Raw genomic sequence first — 19,091 nt, 5'->3', positions numbered from 1 at the left:
GGAAATAGTTTATTTTGATGCATATGCTGCTTTTTTGCAAATTTGCACTATGATATTTATTTTCGTTTTTCCTTCAGTGTATAGAAATTGGTGTATTTCAAAAATAAAACTATGAAGACACTCAAAATAAATTTCCTGTGGTGGGAAACTATTTTGTGCAACTTTTTTGTATTTACAGTTTTGAGGGATAAGCCTCTTAAATTTCTCTAACTAGAAATATATGTTAAAAAACAAAAACGATTTTCAATTTTTTTGTAGTTTATTGCACTTTTTTGCAATTTATGTAATTACTATGCACTTAATGCATGCATATTATTAAAATTTAGGCCGTAATGGTTGTATTGATGTATAGCAACTTGAAATGCTCCCAAAAATGTCTGTGAAGGTTCTCAGTCATCCAGGTCATCGTAGTCAAAGGAGCTTGCAAAGAAAAGCGTCTGGACTTCTTTAAGTTGCTTGAAGACGTTTCACCTCTCATCCGAGAAGCTTCTTCAGTTCTAAGGTCAAATGGTGGAGAGTCCCAGATATAAACCTAGTGGGAGTGACCCCCCACAGAGGGACAAAAGGACCCCCTGATGATCCTCTAATCGCCTGAGCCAAGGTGGGAAACTGGGCGTGGGTCCCAATCAGCCAGAGTTTCGGGTGTGTTCATTGTGAAACCTGGCCCCACCTTATCATGCGAATTCCTGAGGTCAGATGGCCCAGGATGTGAGTGGGCGTTAAGGCGTCTGGGAAGGGATCTCAAAACTGGATTATAGATGGCAGAGAGTTGGTGTCGTAAACCCCTGCCTCTGTTCAAAGATGGTCGCTCACAGTGGACATAGATGGCTTCTTTCACTACTCTTTCAAACCATCTGTCCTCTCTGTCCAAAATGTGAACATTGGCATCCTCGAAAGAGTGTCCTTTATCCTTAAGATGCAGATGGACTGCTGAGTCTTGTCCTGTGGAGGTGGCTCTTCTGTGTTGTGCCATGCGCTTGTGAAGTGGCTGTTTGGTCTCTCTAATGTAGAGGTCTGGGCATTCCTCGCTGCACTGTACAGCATACACCACATTGTTAAGTTTGTGTTTTGGCGTTTTGTCTTTCGGGTGAACCAGTTTCTGTCTGAGCGTGTTGCTGGGTCTGAAATGCACCGGGATGTCATGCTTGGAGAAAACTCTCCTGAGTTTCTCTGATACACCGGCTACATAGGGGATGACAATGTTGTTGCGTCTGTCCTTCTTATCCTCCCTCGCTGGTGTCTGGTCTTCTTTTCTGTGCCTCTTTGCTGACTTTAAGAACTCCCAAAAATGGCACTACAACATGTAAAAATATAATATAAGCTCTGGCGGACTTGGTTCTATGGCAGGTCTTAAAGGGTTAAATATCAAGCATTTTTAAATACTTCTTAAGTACAAGTATCTGCACTTCTTCATAAGGACAAAGTGTCAGTATTTTGTCGCCTCTGTTGACAGACAGTGTTAATCTCTCTGTTTTGTGTCACATGTCAGATCAATGTGGGGATATTTCAGTTTTTCTGACACAGAACATAAAAGTGTTTATCTGCTCTGCTCCACTGATCTGAAAATGGGTTCGTTAAACACTTTTGTTCTTTCAAACAGTTTCAAAAATGCCTCCAAAGAGAAATGTACAGAATCTTTTGGTTTCCATTTCCTCGTCTCTTCTAAAAGACAAATGACAGACAAGTGAAGTCAAATGAAATGGGTTTGATTCTTTCCTCTGACTTTTCTCTCTTAAAGACAAAAAGCTGATGTGACAGTACTCACATCATTATTGAATGTTTTCAGTCCATAAATGCAATGATCAGATTGTCAGTGTTACACCTGTTACCACTTGTAACAGGTGTAACACTTGTACCACAGCTGTTCATTTTGCTGATGTTTTGATTCAAACTTGATCTTTATTTAAAGTGAAAACAGAGTTTCTGTAACAACTGTTGTTGTGCAAGATGCTGCAGAAACACTGAAAAGCACCACAATAAACCAACTCTGCCAACCACAAGTGTAATATGTGTAGTATGTAACACACACAGAGCAACCCTCTGATGTCTTTTCTGAAGCTGCCGTGTGTATTAACCAGTTTGTATTTTCAATATTCATGTGTAACTTGATAATCTGCAAACGTGCATTTGTTGAATTTGTCTGCAATAAAAAGTTGAACCTGTCTCGTCACGCTTCTTCTGCCAATATCAAGAGATGGGCAGAGCTCTATTCTCTACTCTATGCTATCAAGGTTATTATGTACACTGTGTTTAGTCAGCAGATCATACGGGCACCTACACACACATTTAAACTATAATGAATATGCAAAGAAGATAACCAGGAATTAGCTTTCACAGTTCATGTGTGCTTTTCTCAGCACTCGTGGTTCAGACCACGCTCATCTTTAACTCTGACCTCATTTTGAGCTCAGCTCTAATTCTGTAAAGTGTTGTGAGTCCATCTCACACACTTGTATCACATCAAAAACATTTGTTCACAGATTGAAAAAGGCTTCCTGCCACAGAGAGCATCTCCTGGATGACTAAGACGTTGTAAAGAATATCAGACACGCTGTCACTGCTGGTAAAACTGCAGCTTTGCTGTCTTGAAGTTTTATCCACTTGCATCTGGTTAACCATGTATGCAAATAAGGAGGAAGATGAGAGGGTGTCATTTTTTAACACTTCACTTCTGTATCTTAAAGACTGGGATGAGTTGACTTCTGCTTTACAGAAAGGACTGTCAGTTATCTACTTGCATTTTAATGGCTCACAGAGCAATGAGAGGAGCAGCTATGAGTGTAATAACAGCAGTCAGTGGATTTGTTCTCCTCACTGTGACAGGTTGGTCTGCTGTGAGTAATTCTACTTTGAGTAACCAAATGTGACAGAAAATATAATTCAGACACTGATTTGTTTTCAGGTGAATGTATTTTTCTTCCATCTGTAAAATGATGCTGTGTGAAACATCGTCTGTCCTTACAGCTCTGCAGCTCCAGCCTTCTGTCTCCATTCTTGAATGTTTTTCTTTGCACTGTTAACACTCAGCAGTTCAGAGTTTTGCAGTCTAATCATTTTATCTGCGTTTTATTCCAGTGCCATAAATCTGGACACTAATGATGTTTGGGTGAAAGACCCAATAATTTAGTCTAATTATTATAAATCATCTGTCGTCTTAGATTCACAGAATCTATTTGTTGTTGTTTAAGTGGATTTCCTCAGGATGAACATGGCCGACGTTTATCAGTGTGAACTGTTTGTTCCTCTTTTTGTTTTCATGCTGACAAAACCCAGACTATCAGTCTCACTTCACCTCTTTCCTTTTTTCTTTGTCTACATAAAGAACAAATTGTAAAGTCATGGCTGCCACTAAGTGATAGTGACACTACAGCCACTTCAAGCTGCACTGTAAAATGAATGAGTCATTTAACATTTGACTTTGAAGCTGCTGAGGCCTGAGCTTGTGTTTGGGATGCATTTTCAGCTACTTTTAATCACTCGAACCTGAAAAGTTTAGAAACAAAACTTTATCTGTGAAATGGAATTTTTTAGCTCGTTACACAGAAAAGCCAACATGTAACGTCCCCATATGAGAACATGTCTCTGTGTCTGTGTTTGTGTCCTTCTTTGTGGTTCTGCTGAAGTGTCTCTATGTGTCAGTGTGTCTCTTGTTATATAAGTGTGTTTGGGTGTATTTTATCCTAGAAGTTACTTGTGTAAGAAATTGTTAATTCCATAGACTACATTTTTATTTTTTATTCTTTACCCTTTAAATCAGAATGAGGTCCAACTACTTTTATCTGTTTTATTTATTTATTATGACCTGTCCAGGGTGTACCCCGCCTCTCGCCCTATGACAGCTGGGATAGGCTCCAGCACCCCCCGCGACCCTGAAAAGGATAAGCGGAAGCGAATGGATGGATGAATATATTTATTATTTTACTTTCTTTTTAAAATCCTGTCCTGTTCTCCTATGTTTTCCATTTTATTTCTGTTTATTGTGCTTCATTTTGGTCAGCAGTGGATGTTTTAAGTGTGTGCTAGAACTCAATTTGACTAAACTACCAAAATACTCCATTAGGCCTATTTTGGGTCTAACCACTGCTCTTCAGTAGTGCTTAGAGTACTACAGTAGTGATTGGTGCCTTCCTGTTTTGGGGGGTTTCTAAATGAATTATTGATTATCTAAAATGTACCCTTTAATAACAAAAACTCTGATACTGACTGTGTAAGAATCTATATCATTGCAGTGACGGGCATGTCACTGCAACCCCCTCTGGCTTTTGCTCCACGGCTGCGGGGTGACCCTGGGGCTCTCCTCGGCTATTTCATGGACAGTGGCACAGTTGTCCCTCCAGTTAATGTCCCATTAAAAGAGCCATAAATGTAATAAAAAAAGAGTACTTTGGGACCATGGTTTCCTCGATTTTTATTTCTGTCTTGTTGTGGTTCTTCCCAGACCTCAGGCTTCAGCCGCTATCCAGCCTGAATAGCAACAACATTCCTTTAGCATTGTAGGTACACCTTTAGCTGGTGTAGTGCTAAGCAGCTTTACCAGTGTAAACAGACAGGAAACAGCTAAAGGCGGGACAACAAATCCGATTGGTTAAAAATGAAATCGTCCATCAAGGTCAGAAAATAATGATAATTAAACACAACAGAATATATAACAAAACAAAAAGTAACGAGGCTTTCAACCCAACGATAACTTACTTTTATACAAGTTTATACAATTATTCAAAATTTAGTTGTGGTTTATTTTTTTGTTTCTTTTTCTGATTTTGAAGATTTTAGACTGAAATACATTAAACTACATGAGCAATAATTCCAACAAAGGTTTCTACTCTTATGTGTTTGTTGCTGTTACACGTGCTTCTCCTCTCCCACGTCCTCTCCTGTCTCCATCATCACTGCTAACCATCTCCATGCTGCCTTCACTCTCATACGATGGCTGAAACATGTTTAAATTAATTTCAAACTCATCTTACCTTGTGCACAGAGCAACAGTGGGTCAATGCAGTCAACTCTAGCAGCCTGTAACTTCTACACATTTACCTTTATCATCAGCAAATCATTTTTCATTATAGTTTGTTTTATTCTAACATTAAGTGAGAGTCTAATTATCTGACAACAGTAACTGCAGGTTCTCATTACACTCGGTCTACAAAGCAGCTGCTCTCACTGAGTTCCTGCCGTCTAATGTGAAGATCAGATGAATCTTTAGCTGAAAATAAAAATCTGCAAACTTTGTTTTCCATGACATGAAGCTAAAAATGTAGCCTACAGAAAAATACTAATCCAAATGAGTCTGTTTAATTTTTGTTAATCTAACTTTATTTTTTGTTATGATGTGCTCTGTGTTACAGTCGTTCTGGGTCAGGATGTCTGGGGAGTGACTTACACTTCTACTCAGATCTGTGCTGTAAAAGGATCCACAGTGGAGCTACGCTGCACCTTCAGATACCCATCGACTATAAATGGAATAAATACAAGAGTTGTCAAAAAATTCTGGTTCATCAGAGACGAAAATAATGAACCTGTGGACCTGAAAACAGAGTCAGAGTACAGAGATCGTGTTCAGTATCAGCGTAAAAACAACGACTGCACTCTGAGAATCTCAGACCTCAGAGAGAGCGACTCAGCTGAGTACAAGTTCAGATTCATAACAAACGATCCAAGAGGGAAATATACTGGATCACCTGGAGTCATTTTGACAGTCACAGGTAACATGTTCATCCACTCGTTTACTATTTTAAATCCAAGTGTTTGCTGTGAGTGTGTTTGTGTGGTTTATCTGAATGTTGTCAGCTGAGCTTAATGTTCTTTATTTACTAATGGGCAGATCTGCAGGTGCAGGTGAGCAGATCAGCTGTCAGAGGTGATTTTAAGTCAGCAGATCTGAAGTGTGAGAGCAGTTGTCCTCTGCCTGATAATCTCTCCTACATCTGGTACAAGAATGAACGGATCATCACAGGACAAACATCTAATCTTCTTCTAAACTACCTGGATCCTACAAACAGGATTTCCTGTGCTGTCAGAGGATATGAGAACTTCCACTCTCCTTCAGTGGGTGAGTTTATGCTTTAACATAATGCCATGTTGTGGAGCCGTGTGGCAAATGAGCTGTAGATTTTATAGGTTTTCATAAGGGTAACACTACTAGTTTGTATTTTCTGTTGATCACACAACCTGTGTAGTCGGAGCTCATAAATAGTTATCCTACACTGAGGTCACTGAAGGGAGGAGACTTTCTCATGGGCTTATACTGAGGCCTTATCACATCGTTTTCATTTCTGTCCTCGGATGTTGTGACTCTGACTAATATCCAACTCTCTCTGTCTCACAGTGGTGAAAGATGTCTGGGATGTGACTTACACTTCTACTCAGGTCTGTGCCTTCAAAGGAGCAACAGCAGAAATACGCTGCACCTTCAGATACCCATCGACTATAAATGGAATAAATACAGAAGTTGTCCAAAAATTCTGGTTCATCACACACAAAAATAATGAGCCTGTGGACCTGAAAACAGATCCAGAGTATTCAGGTCGAGTTCATTATCAGTGTGAAAACAATGACTGCACTCTGAAAATCACAGACCTGAGAGAGAGCGACTCAGCCGAGTACAAGTTCAGATTCATAACAAACGATCCAAGAGGGAAATATTCTGGTGTACCTGGAGTCACTTTGACAGTCACAGGTAAAATAATTTTCAGTGGAAGTAACTTTAAACATTTATAAGCTTTGCAGTATGTTGAGAGTTTGTTTTAATATAATATCTGTTGTTTGCTCCCAGGTCCACAGCTCCAGGTACATGTGAGGAGATCAACAGTAAACTCTTATTCTAACTGGAAAGAGCTGACATGTCACAACAACTGTCAATCTTCCTACATCTGGTACAGGAATGGACACAAACTTTCATCAGACGAACAATATTTACAGCTGAACACATTTGATTCTGCAGACAGTTTTCACTGTGCTGTGAAAGGATATGAGCAATTCCCTTCTCCAACAGTGTGTGAGTTCACTACTTTTTGTTTCATTAAGAGAATTATATTTAATTTTTCTTTATTTACGTGAATGTGTCTGTATGTTAGTTTTAGTCAGAGGCCTTTCTTTTGGGAGGTTTACAATGTTTTCTTTTTAGAATATAAATTTCTAAAATTTGGTTTTGTTGTGATTCTTATGTTTCCTCCTCCAGATGCTCCAAAGCTTCCCTCTGTGTCAGTGAGTCCCTCTGCTGAGATAGTGGAGGGCAGTTCAGTCACTCTGACCTGTAGCAGTGATGCTAACCCAGCAGCTAGTTACACCTGGTACAAGGAGGATGTCATCAACCCTCTCATTTACCAAAACCAACATTTTTTCTTCTCCATCCTGCCCTCTGACTCTGGAAAGTATTACTGTACAGCTGATAATGACCTGGGACAAAAGAGATCTGAAAGCAGAACTATTGATGTGAAATGTGAGTAAAATACATTTATAAGCTGTAAAGACTTTTTGAAGAGCTGTGAGACTGCTGCAGGAATATGGAAAAACTTGAATTACATATCACGAAGACCATGTTTGCAGTTTTTAGAAATACTGTTATTCTTTTTATTTTCAATGGTTGAGTGTGTGAGCTGAACTATTTTTATGCATTCAAATAGAAAAAAAAAACAGAATTCCATGATTAGAAAATGTCATAAACAAATTTTACATGTTTTCTATTCATAATAGAACATAAAAAAATATCAGCTGAGAAAATGTACGATTTAAAGAGTACAAGTAAAGTATTTGTTCATTCTGAGTTTCATGACAGTAACATAAGTCCAAAAATTTGGATGGGGCCAACAAAAGGCTGGAAAACTAAGAGTTACTAAAAACATCTGGAGGAACATGTTGCATCAAGTTAACTGGCAACAGTCTCGCAACACGTTTGGGTATAAAAATAAAATCCGAGAGACGCAGTTTCTCAGAAATAAAGACGGGCAAAGGTTCTTCAATCTGTAAAAACCTGTGACTACAAATTGTGGGAATTTTACAAAATTATCGTCCACGATTTTATGTTTTAAGACTCTGGATATCTGACAAACTACATTACATGATACCATCAAATATTGAGCGAATCTAGAGAAATCTGTGTGCATAAGTTGCATTGACTGAGATGAATATTGGATGCCTGTGATATTCAGACCCTCAAAAAGGTAAAAGTGTCTCTGCTCCAGATCTTTTGAAAATGTGCTGCTGTCACTGAATTCAAAATATGCTTATTAGTTTGCAGAGTTTGGCTAACCTTAGCAGCACAGACAGAAGTTGGTTTCTTCCAAGCTAGCATCCACTCCTTTATGCCGAATGAGACTGCCTTTGCCAGTGGGCTGTCATTTGCTTCCTTTCCTGGTTCTCCTTTACATCCTTCCTTCTTTTTGGATGCTCAGTCATCGGTCAAGAGTGCAGCCCAGGTTACTGGCCAGTGGGCTCTTCATCTTTGAACAAGTAACTGCCATTATATATTAATACAATAAGAAGACCACAGACTAGAGTTTAAGGTGACTAGCAAGGGCAGCAATATTTCTAGTTGGTCATATCACTAATAAAAAAAAAGTGTGTAGGGTATGAATGCTGGGTATTCCATCCAGCCTAATGCAGAAATTAGTCAGCTTTATGCTTTTGAAAATTGGAGGACAAATGGCAGGATATGTTTTATAATCTAAGATACAGTGGCTTGCAAAAGTATTCGGCCCCCTTGAACTTTCCCACATTTTGTCACATTACAGCCACAAACATGAATCAATTTTATTGGAATTCCACGTGAAAGACCAACAAAGTGGTGTACACGTGAGAAGTGGAACGAAAATCATACATGATTCCAAACATTCTTTACAAATAAATAATTGCAAAGTGGGGTGTGCGTAATTATTCAGCCCCCTGAGTCAATACTTTGTAGAACCACCTTTTGCTGCAATTACAGCTGCCAGTCTTTTAGGGTTTGTCTCTACCAGCTTTGCACATCTAGAGACTGAAATCTTTGCCCATTCTTCTTTGCAAAACAGCTCCAGCTCAGTCAGATTAGATGGACAGCGTTTGTGAACAGCAGTTTTCAGATCTTGCCACAGATTCTCGATTGGATTTAGATCTGGACTTTGACTGGGCCATTCTAACACATGGATATGTTTTGTTTTAACCCACTCCATTGTTGCCCTGGCTTTATGTTTAGGGTCGTTGTCCTGCTGGAAGGTGAACCTCCGCCTCAGTCTCAAGTCTTTTGCAGATTCCAAGAGGTTTTCTTCCAAGGTTGCCCTGTGTTTGGCTCCATCCATCTTCCCATCATCTCTGACCAGCTTCCCTGTCCCTGCTGAAGAGAAGCACCCCCAGAGCATGATGCTGCCACCACCATATTTGACAGTGGGGATGGTGTGTTCAGAGTGATGTGCAGTGTTAGTTTTCCGCCACACATAGCGTTTTGCATTTTGGCCAAAAAGTTCCATTTTGGTCTCATCTGACCAGAGCACCTTCTTCCACATGTTTGCTGTGTCCCCCACATGGCTTGTGGCAAACTGCAAACGGGACTTCTTATGGTTTTCTGTTAACAATGGCTTTCTTCTTGCCACTCTTCCATAAAGGCCAACTTTGTGCAATGCACGACTAATAGTTGTCCTATGGACAGATTCCCCCACCTGAGCTGTAGATCTCTGCAGCTCGTCCAGAGTCACCATGGGCCTCTTGGCTGCATTTCTGATCAGCGCTCTCCTTGTTCGGCCTGTGAGTTTAGGTGGACGGCCTTGTCTTGGTTTACAGTTTTGCCATACTCCTTCCATTTCTGAATGATCGCTTGAACAGTGCTCCGTGGGATGTTCAAGGCTTGGGAAATCTTTTTGTAGCCTAAGCCTGCTTTAAATTTCTCAGTAACTTTATCCCTTCATGGTGTTGTTGCTCCCAGTATTCTCTTAGACAACCTCTGTTGCTGCACTCAGACCAAAGGGGGCTGAATAATTACGCACACCCCACTTTGCAGTTATTTCTTTGTAAAAAACGTTTGGAATCATGTATGATTTTCGTTCCACTTCTCACGTGTACACCACTTTGTGTTGGTCTTTCATGTGGAATTCCAATAAAATTGATCCATGTTTGTGGCTGTAATGTGACAAAATGTGGGAAAGTTCAAGGGGGCCGAATACTTTTGCAAGCCACTGTATATGAACACATGTAAGAACCGTTACAAATGTCTACATCGAAATCTCAGTAAATAGTGATATATAGTTTGATCCGATCATTTCCACTTTCAAAAGTGTGTTCATACAAATATTTGAGACATTTCTTTAAATAACAGACTGCTTTATCCAACTGAGAACATCAACTGCAGCTTCTCATTACACACAAAGCAATTCTTCAAAGCAAAGCGGTTTCATTGAGATTCCTCTAATATTGAAATCAAACAAGTTTTTAGCTGAAGAAAAACCTGCAGACAGTTTTAACTGTGCTGTGAAAGGATAAGAGCTTTTCCATTCTAACAGTGTGTGAGTTCACTTCTCTTACTCCTTTACTCCTCAATAAAGCTGATTTGTTTCGTTTTGGGAAGTTTACAATGTTTTCCTTTTAGAATATAAGCTATTAATATTTGAAAATTTGGTTCTAACTATATATTGTATATATTGTAATTACATATTGTATGTTTCCTCCTCCAGATGCTCCAAAGCTTCCCTCTGTGTCAGTGAGTCCCTCTGCTGAGATAGTGGAGGGCAGTTCAGTGAATCTGACCTGTAGCAGTGATGCTAACCCAGCAGCTAACTACACCTGGTACAAGGAGGATGTCATCAACCCTCTCAGCTACCAAAAACAACATGTTTTCAGCTCCATCCTGCCCTCTGACTCTGGAAAGTATTACTGTACAGCTGATAATGGCCTGGGACAAAATAAATCTGAAAGCAGAACTATTGATGTGAAATGTGAGTAAAATAAATATATTTTTTAAGTACATTGTCTTAGTTTAACATGTGGTATGTTTTCTGTGTTCTGATGATTTGCAAAACAATATATTGTATTTGTATTTTATTTATATTTTACACAATTTTGTCACACTTTTTTGGACTAAAGGTTATTTAGGATTTTTTTTTTGTTCTGTGAATGTCTTTTAATAAATATAACACATCAATGTACTCTTTTACGTATGTAACTTAGTTTTTTCATTAACAGTGTGTGTGTAAGACACTGATAATTTACATTAAACTCTTATATATTAACAGATGCTCCAAAGCTTCCCTCTGTGTCAGTGAGTCCCTCTGCTGAGATAGTGGAGGGCAGTTCAGTGACTCTGACCTGTAGCAGTGATGCTAACCCAGCACCTAGTTACACCTGGTACAAGGACAACAAAGTACTGGCAACAAGACAAAAGAATGTTTATCACTTTATCTCCATTAAATTGGAGAACAGTGGGAATTATTCCTGCAAGTCTGAGAATCAGTATGGACAGAAGAACTCTACGTCTCTATCAATAGATGTTCAATGTTAGTCTTTTTTCAGTGGAGATCTCTAAAAATAATACTTGATAACATTAATAGAATGTGATTATATACATGTTTTTTATTTAATGTTTGCTAGATGCTCTAAAGCTTCCCTCTGTGTCAGTGAGTCCCTCTGCTGAGATAGTGGAGGGCAGTTCAGTCACTCTGACCTGTAGCAGTGATGCTAACCCAGCAGCTAAATACACCTGGTACAAAGACAACAAAGTACTTTCAACGGGACAAAAGGATGTTTATCACTTTATCTCCATCAAATTGGAGAACAGTGGGAATTATTCCTGCAAGTCTGAGAATCAGTATGGACAGAAGAACTCTACGTCTCTATCCATAGATGTTCAATGTTAGTTGTTTTTTTTTTCAGTGGAGATCTCTAAAAATAATACTTGATAATGTTAATAGAATGTAATTATATACATGTTTTTTATTTAATGTTTGCTAGATGCTCCAAAGCTTCCCTCTGTGTCAGTGAGTCCCTCTGCTGAGATAGTGGAGGGCAGTTCAGTCACTCTGACCTGTAGCAGTGATGCTAACCCAGCAGCTAAATACACCTGGTACAAGGAGGATGAAGACTCACCTAAAGCATCAGGACACAACTTCACCATCAGCAACATCAGACCTGAGCACAGTGGGAGTTATTACTGTGTGGCCCACAACAGCAGAGGACGTCATAATGTCACCTTACAGCTGACTGTCAGGGAAGGTACATTTTTTATTTCACTTACTCATTTGCTCATAGATGTCATAACCCACTATATATAATAATGTGTGTGGTAGTAATGAGCAGCTCATGGCATTGTTTATAATCAGTGCATGGACACACTAAACAATAATAGCAAACTATTCACAATCACTCGGAGTTTAACTTATACAAATCTATTAATATGGTGAGATAACAATAATGCTCACAAAACAAACAAACAAATCAAGCAGTCCATCAATTACAACTTAAAAACCAGCAACATTTATATAGAAGAGAAAACAAAGCAAGGATTATTGTCTGTAATCCGTAATCTGGCTGCATATAAATACATGTTTTTATTTTTTATATTTGTTTTTAAATCACAGATTTCCCGAAGGCGGCAAAACTAGCTGTCACTGGAATAACTCTTGTGGTTTTCCTAGTTATTATATGCCTCTTGGTCTTTTTCCTGCTTGCGTGAGTATCTGCTGCACATTAAAAATCACCTTTGTTGGTGCTCAGATTGCTTACTTTTAATTAAGTTTTTCATTCCTCCCCCTGACCTAGAAAAAAGAAGCCCTCAGCGTTATTTCCTGTGCCTGGAAACAGACGGGACAACAACAACAAGGTGAGCATTTAATAACTGAGTGTGAAATCCTGTGAAACTGCATTCTGGTTAAAATTCAATTTGAACAGTCAAAGTGAAGTTTAAAATTCCAAAACACCTGCAGAAGAAAAGAGTTGAGCCACCCCAATTAGACTCATCCTTAACAATGTTTTTGATAAACTCAAATGTGGCTGTAGTTCTCACAATATTCTCTGTAAATCAGAGTTTTCTGCTAAAAATGTCATGAGCAACTGAGACATTAATAATGTCCATTCAGGTGACATCACGACTGATAAACCACCCAGTGGTATCAGACCCCCTGCTGTCTGTGGCCATAGACGCACACTGATTTAAAACTAGCTTGGAATCTCTGGATGTCTAATCTAGCTGGCTCCATAACATTTCCTTGAACATTTTCTTGAACAGGTTTCCTGCACATCTCCAAGTCAGCACACAGGGAAGACAGAGGTAAGACTGAAAACCAGATCTGAACTGCAAAAGAACTTTATACTGAGAGTCAGGGTTGTTGAGGGGGAGCTCTGGGCAACGTTACTTATCTTACTTTAAATATGAGTATGAGTATGCTTATTTATCCCTAAGTTGGTCAATCTCTATAACATGAATATTTATAAACATAAATAAGTAAAATGACTGTAAGTAGAGCAAATGAAGGAAATCAGCCAAAGTTCAACAGGTTTCTGAACTCTGTGTTTTTTCAGTCTCCACCCAGTCACTCAGAGGAAGATGAAGAGCTTAACTATGCTAGTGTCCGATTCTCAACGAACCAGACTGATCCCATTTATTACAACATCCGATCAGCTGGATCCCGCAGACAAAAGGTGAAAGAGGAGGATGAGCATGTAGAGTACGCTGCAGTCAACTTCAGTCCTGCCCTGAGGTAACCAGCACTAAGAATTTCAGTTGTATAGATGCATGCATCCATGTAAGGAAATCCAAGAACGTAACATTTACAGTGGGAAAAACATTTCATCCAACTGACTTCATAGCCTGAGGGTAACCGCTGTGGACTTTAGTGATTCTCTGACCGACCTGGCCTGCTGCTTTATACACTAGAAACATGAACTTGGGCACACATATTACAGCACGCCTCCTTCATCCATCCTATTTTTTTTTCTCCAGAACTGTACACCAGGACAGTGAGGAGGATCCGTCTGAATTGTACAGCACAGTCAAGAAAATCTGATAAAAGCAAAAGGAAGCCGAACTGTGGACCATTCTTTAATTGTCAGTTCCTAATAGAGCTACTGGACAGTAGATATGATTCTACAATATAATTTTGGTCAGGCGTTCATTGTCCCCTGAGGGTAACTGCTGTGGACTTGATTGTCTGATTTCATCTGAAGTTTTGTACTACACCTCTAGTTTTAACTTCAACTGATATTTCTTCAAAAGAGTGTCCAGATGTTTGGGGAGTAGAGGTTATTTTGTCATTTTCTTTGAAACTACTTGTTCAACACTGGAAAAAACAACAAGTCCATTCAAGATTTTTCAGGTTCTTAAAGTTTGGTACAAATATGCAGGTTATCTGTTGCTGTCTATTGCCAAGATTTAGTGCAAACCTTCATGTCCACCTTCTGATCCACCATCAGGCAAAAAATTCATCTTATACGTTTGTTGGAAGTCATGTATACTTGACTAAAATGTATATTTCTTTTAGTTTCATGAGACATAGGAAATGTTTTTGCACTACAGCACTGTATGTAATAGCTAATACATGGTAAGCTTGTATTTATTAATATTATTAATATTATTGTTGTTGTAATACATCAGTATGCTGAGTTAAAGAGCACCGAGTTATTGGAAAAGAACATGCGTCTTGTTTCCACTCCATAGTAGTACAGAATAATATTTTACACATTTTCCACGATTCACTTTAGTTCTGTCTGTTTTATATTTTGTCTGCATCATTCCTGCTCTCAGTTGTTTAATTGTAATTTGCTTAAAGTAAAACCATCATTATTTAAAAGAACTCTTCTGTTTCCTGTTGTTAACTCTGATGGTGGTTTTGAATGTTGTTTTAAATGCATTCTTTTCACACTGATTGTTTATAACATGCTTTACAAATAGAATAATCTTTACATCTGAGTTCCCGAGTTCATGTTTTTGTGTCAGATATTTCTGTTTCAAAGCATTTCTTGTGTTATTTCTTGTATTATATTGTAACCATGTGCCTTTGTGTGCTCATGTTAGTTTTTACTTCATCTGTTAGCTTTTGTATTTTGTATATGGTGGTGCAGTGGTTAGCACTGTGTACTCTGGCTTCCTCCTACAGTCTAAACCATAGGCCGAGAGGCAGGGTACACCCTGAACAGGTCACCAGCAGGGCTAATACAGAGAGATAAACAACCACACAGCTAAAAAAAACCCATCTTTTTAAACTTGCTTTTAGTTGATTTTTATTTTTAGGTTTTAGCTTCTGTGAAGCACTTTGTGATTTTTATCTTGAAAGGTGCTATATAAATAAAGTTTTACTTACTTTTTACTTACTAAACACATGCAGTAAGCGGGGTTATGGTGATTTGAAATTGCTCCTAGGTGTGAATGGTTGTTTATCTCTCTGTATTAGCCCTGCTGGTGACCTGTTCAGGGTGTAACCTGCCTCTCGGCCTATGGTAGCTGGTATAGGTTTTAGTCCCCTTGTGACCCTGATAAGGGTAAGAGGATGGATGGATGTTAGTTTTCTGTCATTGTTGTTGACCGTCCTGAATAGTTTGTTGCTGAATACTCAGCTCCATCAGATCATCACTTACCCCAGTACTTCCTTGCCACCCTGTTTCTTAATTTGTCGTCATTTTTCATTTCTTATCTTCCATGTCTAGAGGTTGTTTTTGTGTCTGTGACTTAGGTTTTTTTTCTTTCTTTTTCTTTTGTTCATTGTTCTGCTGCCAGACAGACTGCTGCATGATCACCAGTACGTGACCACTTCCTGGATTTGACTAAAGGTTTGGAACCACACCTGTTCAAGTAGATGGAACAGTAGATAAATAAGAAGTCGGGGGAAGTCTAATGTCAAACCCATGTGTTATGCAAATGAATAACAGATAGATTTCAGTACACCTATTAGTAATGCAGCACATTGTTAAAGGGCATAGGGCCAAGTATAGAGTCACAGATTCATTTTTTCTAGTTGTGAAACTATGTAAATACAAATCTAACAAGACGTTTCCTGTACAAAAAGGGCAGGAAAAGAAATGTTATGAAGCTTGCATCTCTTACCAAGTTGCCTTTTACTGGCACGTTGTTTATTCTGCAGAGAGTTAAAGAGGAAGGATTTAGCAACATCTTAATCTCTTTGAACAAATGATTAATCACTTCAAACACTCACTGTTTACTTTTAACTTCTTGTATTGTCACTAAAATCACCGAGAAAGCAGCTGTAAGTCTGACAGCAGCAGAGAGTGGATGTATTGTTCTTGTCCTCTTAGTGTCCCGTCAGTCCATCCATATTTATACTGAAGAGCACTTAGCCTTGTTATTCACAGCTGGTTTAATGTAGATTACAAAAATGAACCAGCCCCGTTCTATGATGACTGCTGAGCAGGTGTGTGTCTGTGCATTACTGCCTCGTTCATGTATCATTACAGATTATGTTTAATCAAATATTTCATTCAAACTGTTTATATATATCTGTGTGTGTGTGTGTGTGTGTGTGTGTGTGTGTGTGTGTGTGTGTGTGTGTGTGTTCACATGATGTGATGGCTCCTGACAGCAATCACAAATACAAATAAAAATGCAATCAGGTACATCCCACAGTGGATTTAGTTCTTGTATTATGAAGATAAAAGTATTAAAATAAGCGTCGGTGGAGAGTTTTCTACAGTCGCTGGTTTTACTGCAGGCCTGTGCATGTTATCATGTCTGTGGTCTTATTGAAAATTGCACAAACAAGTTACAAATCACTTCCTGTTGCTCTGCATGCATCACTTTTCTTCTTTCACCACAACGAACATGACATGTTTCTAAGTCACACATCAAGCATGTCTCATTACTAGCTTGTTAATCTTCCCTTTCACTCTTGTTGTTATTCATCTGTCACAAATTACTCCACCCGGCCTGCACTCACTTCTTCATCTCTATTGGGCAGTGTTCATTTCATGGCTGACCCCAGGTGTTCATATTCATCCACCTTCACTATTGCTTTTGTGATTCTTGCACGTTCACCTTTCCACCCGTCTCCCTCTCATTTATACATGTATTTTGTCTTGTCTCCACTGACTTTGATTCCTTTTCTCAAACCACCAGTATTAGGGCAGGGATAGCTCAGTAGGTAGAATGGTCGTCCCTGTGATCGGAAAGTTGGGGGTTCGAATCCACTGAGCGGCTACCCTGAGGTACACCTGAGCAAGGTACCATCCCTACACACTGCTTATTGGCTGCCCACGGCTCCACTGAGTGACTGGGTCAAATGCAGAGAAAGTAATAATTCAAGCTGGTCCACTCGTTTCTCATGTGTTTATTTACTATGTCATTAAAGATGTTTGCCGTACAAACATTCCACCGTTGAAAAAGAAAAGTTGGACCAGTACTCAACTTTGATCTCTCAAAGGACTTTTTACATTTTAAGTCTTATTCACACACACACACACACACACACATCTTCATTACACTGCACTTGCTTGTCCTTTAAGATAAATTGATCTTAATCTGTGTTAAACAGCGAGACAACTTTAGAGGTGAAAATAACATCATTCATGCGGTTATCTACCAAGTCAGAGCCAACAAGAAGAGCACTGAATCAAGAAATCATATAAATAGAATCTGTCAGACAAAGTGAAGTAGGCTACAAGATCAAAGAAGGTCAGAAACCATCTAAAGAAATTCAAGGACAGATTTAAAATACAATCATTCATATCTATCGGTTTGTTAAGCTTTACAAAGCCTAGGGCTTTGGGACTCAAGTGAACCACAGAGAAAACCATTATCTACACACAGAGGAAACTGGGAAGAGTGGTGAAACTTCCCAGGAGTTGCAGGCTAAAATGACTTCATGAGTGCACTGACTACTCATCCAGGAGATCATGAAAGAACCCAGAGAAACATCTGAAGAACTCCAGACATCATTTTTGACCAGGACATGTCCTTCAACGCACATATTAAACAAATATGTAAGACTGCGGTCTTCCATTTGCGCAACATCTCTAAAGTTAGAAATATCCTGTCTCAGAGTGACACTGAAAAACTAGTTCATGCATTTATTACTTCCAGGCTGGACGACTGCAAATCATTATTATCAGGATGTCCTAAAAACTCACTGAAAAGCCTTCAGCTAATCCAAAATGCTGCAGCAAGAGTCCTGACAGGGACTAGAAAGAGAGAGCAGATTTCTCCTGTTTTGGCTTCCCTTCATTGGCTTCCTGTTAAATCCAGAATTGAATTCAAAATCGTGCTCCTCACATACAAGGTCTTAAATAATCAGGCCCCATCTTATCTTAATGACCTTGTAGTACGATATCACCCTATTAGAGCACTTCACTCTCGCTCTGCAGGCCTACTTGTTGTTCCTAGAGTATTTAAAAGTAGAATGGGAGGCAGAGCCTTCAGTTTTCAGGCCCCTCTTCTGTGGAACCAGCTTCCAGTTTGGATTCGGGAGAGAGACACTATCTCTACTTTCAAGATTAGGCTTAAAACTTTCCTTTTTGCTAAAGCATATAGTTAGGGCTGGACCAGGTGACCCTGAATCCTCCCTTAGTTATGCTGCAATAGACATAGGCTGCCGGGGATTCCCATGATGCATTGAGTTTTTCCTTTCCAGTCACCTTTCTCACTCACTATGTATTAACAGACCTCTCTGCATTCAATCAAATCTGTTATTAACCTCTGTCTCTCTTCCACAACATGTCTTTATCCTGTCTTTCTTCGCAGCAGATGGCCCCGCCCCTCCCTGAGCCTGGTTCTGCCGGAGATTTCTTCCTGTTAAAAGGGAGTTTTTCCTTCCCACTGTCGCCAAAGTGCTTGCTCATAGGGGGTCATATGATTGTTGGGTTTTTCTCTGTATCTATGAAGCACCTTGAGGCGACTTTTGTTGTGATTTGGCACTATATAAATAAAATTGAATTGAATTGAATTTTCCTCTGTTATGGTCAGATTTCGTGGTTCAACAATAAGAACGAGACTGAACAAAAATGGCATCCATGGCAGAGATCCAATAAGAAAACCACTGCCACAATAACTTGTCTCACATTTGCCACAAAACATCTGACTCCAGGGAAAATATTGTGTGGACTGACGAGACAAAAGTTAAACTTTTTGGAAGGTTTGAATCCTGTTACATCTGGTGTCAAATTAAAAGCATGTTATAAATCAACATCATAAA

At 39.1% G+C, this 19,091-nt stretch overlaps 1 protein-coding gene across 1 annotated transcript; it reads left to right on the top strand.

Moving 5' to 3' along the window:
- The first annotated feature begins 2,759 nt into the window (after positions 1-2,759).
- Positions 2,760-14,863, top strand: LOC113024665 (B-cell receptor CD22-like). Its single transcript, XM_026171915.1, has 15 exons — positions 2,760-2,823; positions 5,346-5,702; positions 5,822-6,049; positions 6,326-6,676; positions 6,773-6,994; positions 7,178-7,438; positions 10,638-10,898; positions 11,196-11,456; positions 11,551-11,811; positions 11,911-12,171; positions 12,537-12,627; positions 12,718-12,778; positions 13,184-13,225; positions 13,477-13,655; positions 13,898-14,863. Exons 1-15 carry the CDS (start codon positions 2,760-2,762, stop codon positions 13,959-13,961), a joined length of 2,964 nt encoding a protein of 987 aa, XP_026027700.1. The 3' UTR covers positions 13,962-14,863.
- The last annotated feature ends 4,228 nt before the right edge of the window (positions 14,864-19,091 follow it).

This window comes from Astatotilapia calliptera, chromosome 6 (assembly GCF_900246225.1).
Source record: "Astatotilapia calliptera chromosome 6, fAstCal1.2, whole genome shotgun sequence".
NCBI lineage: Eukaryota > Metazoa > Chordata > Actinopteri > Cichliformes > Cichlidae > Astatotilapia > Astatotilapia calliptera.
The sequence above is the reverse complement of the archived record's forward strand: the minus strand, read 5'-3'. Positions and strand labels throughout refer to the sequence as shown.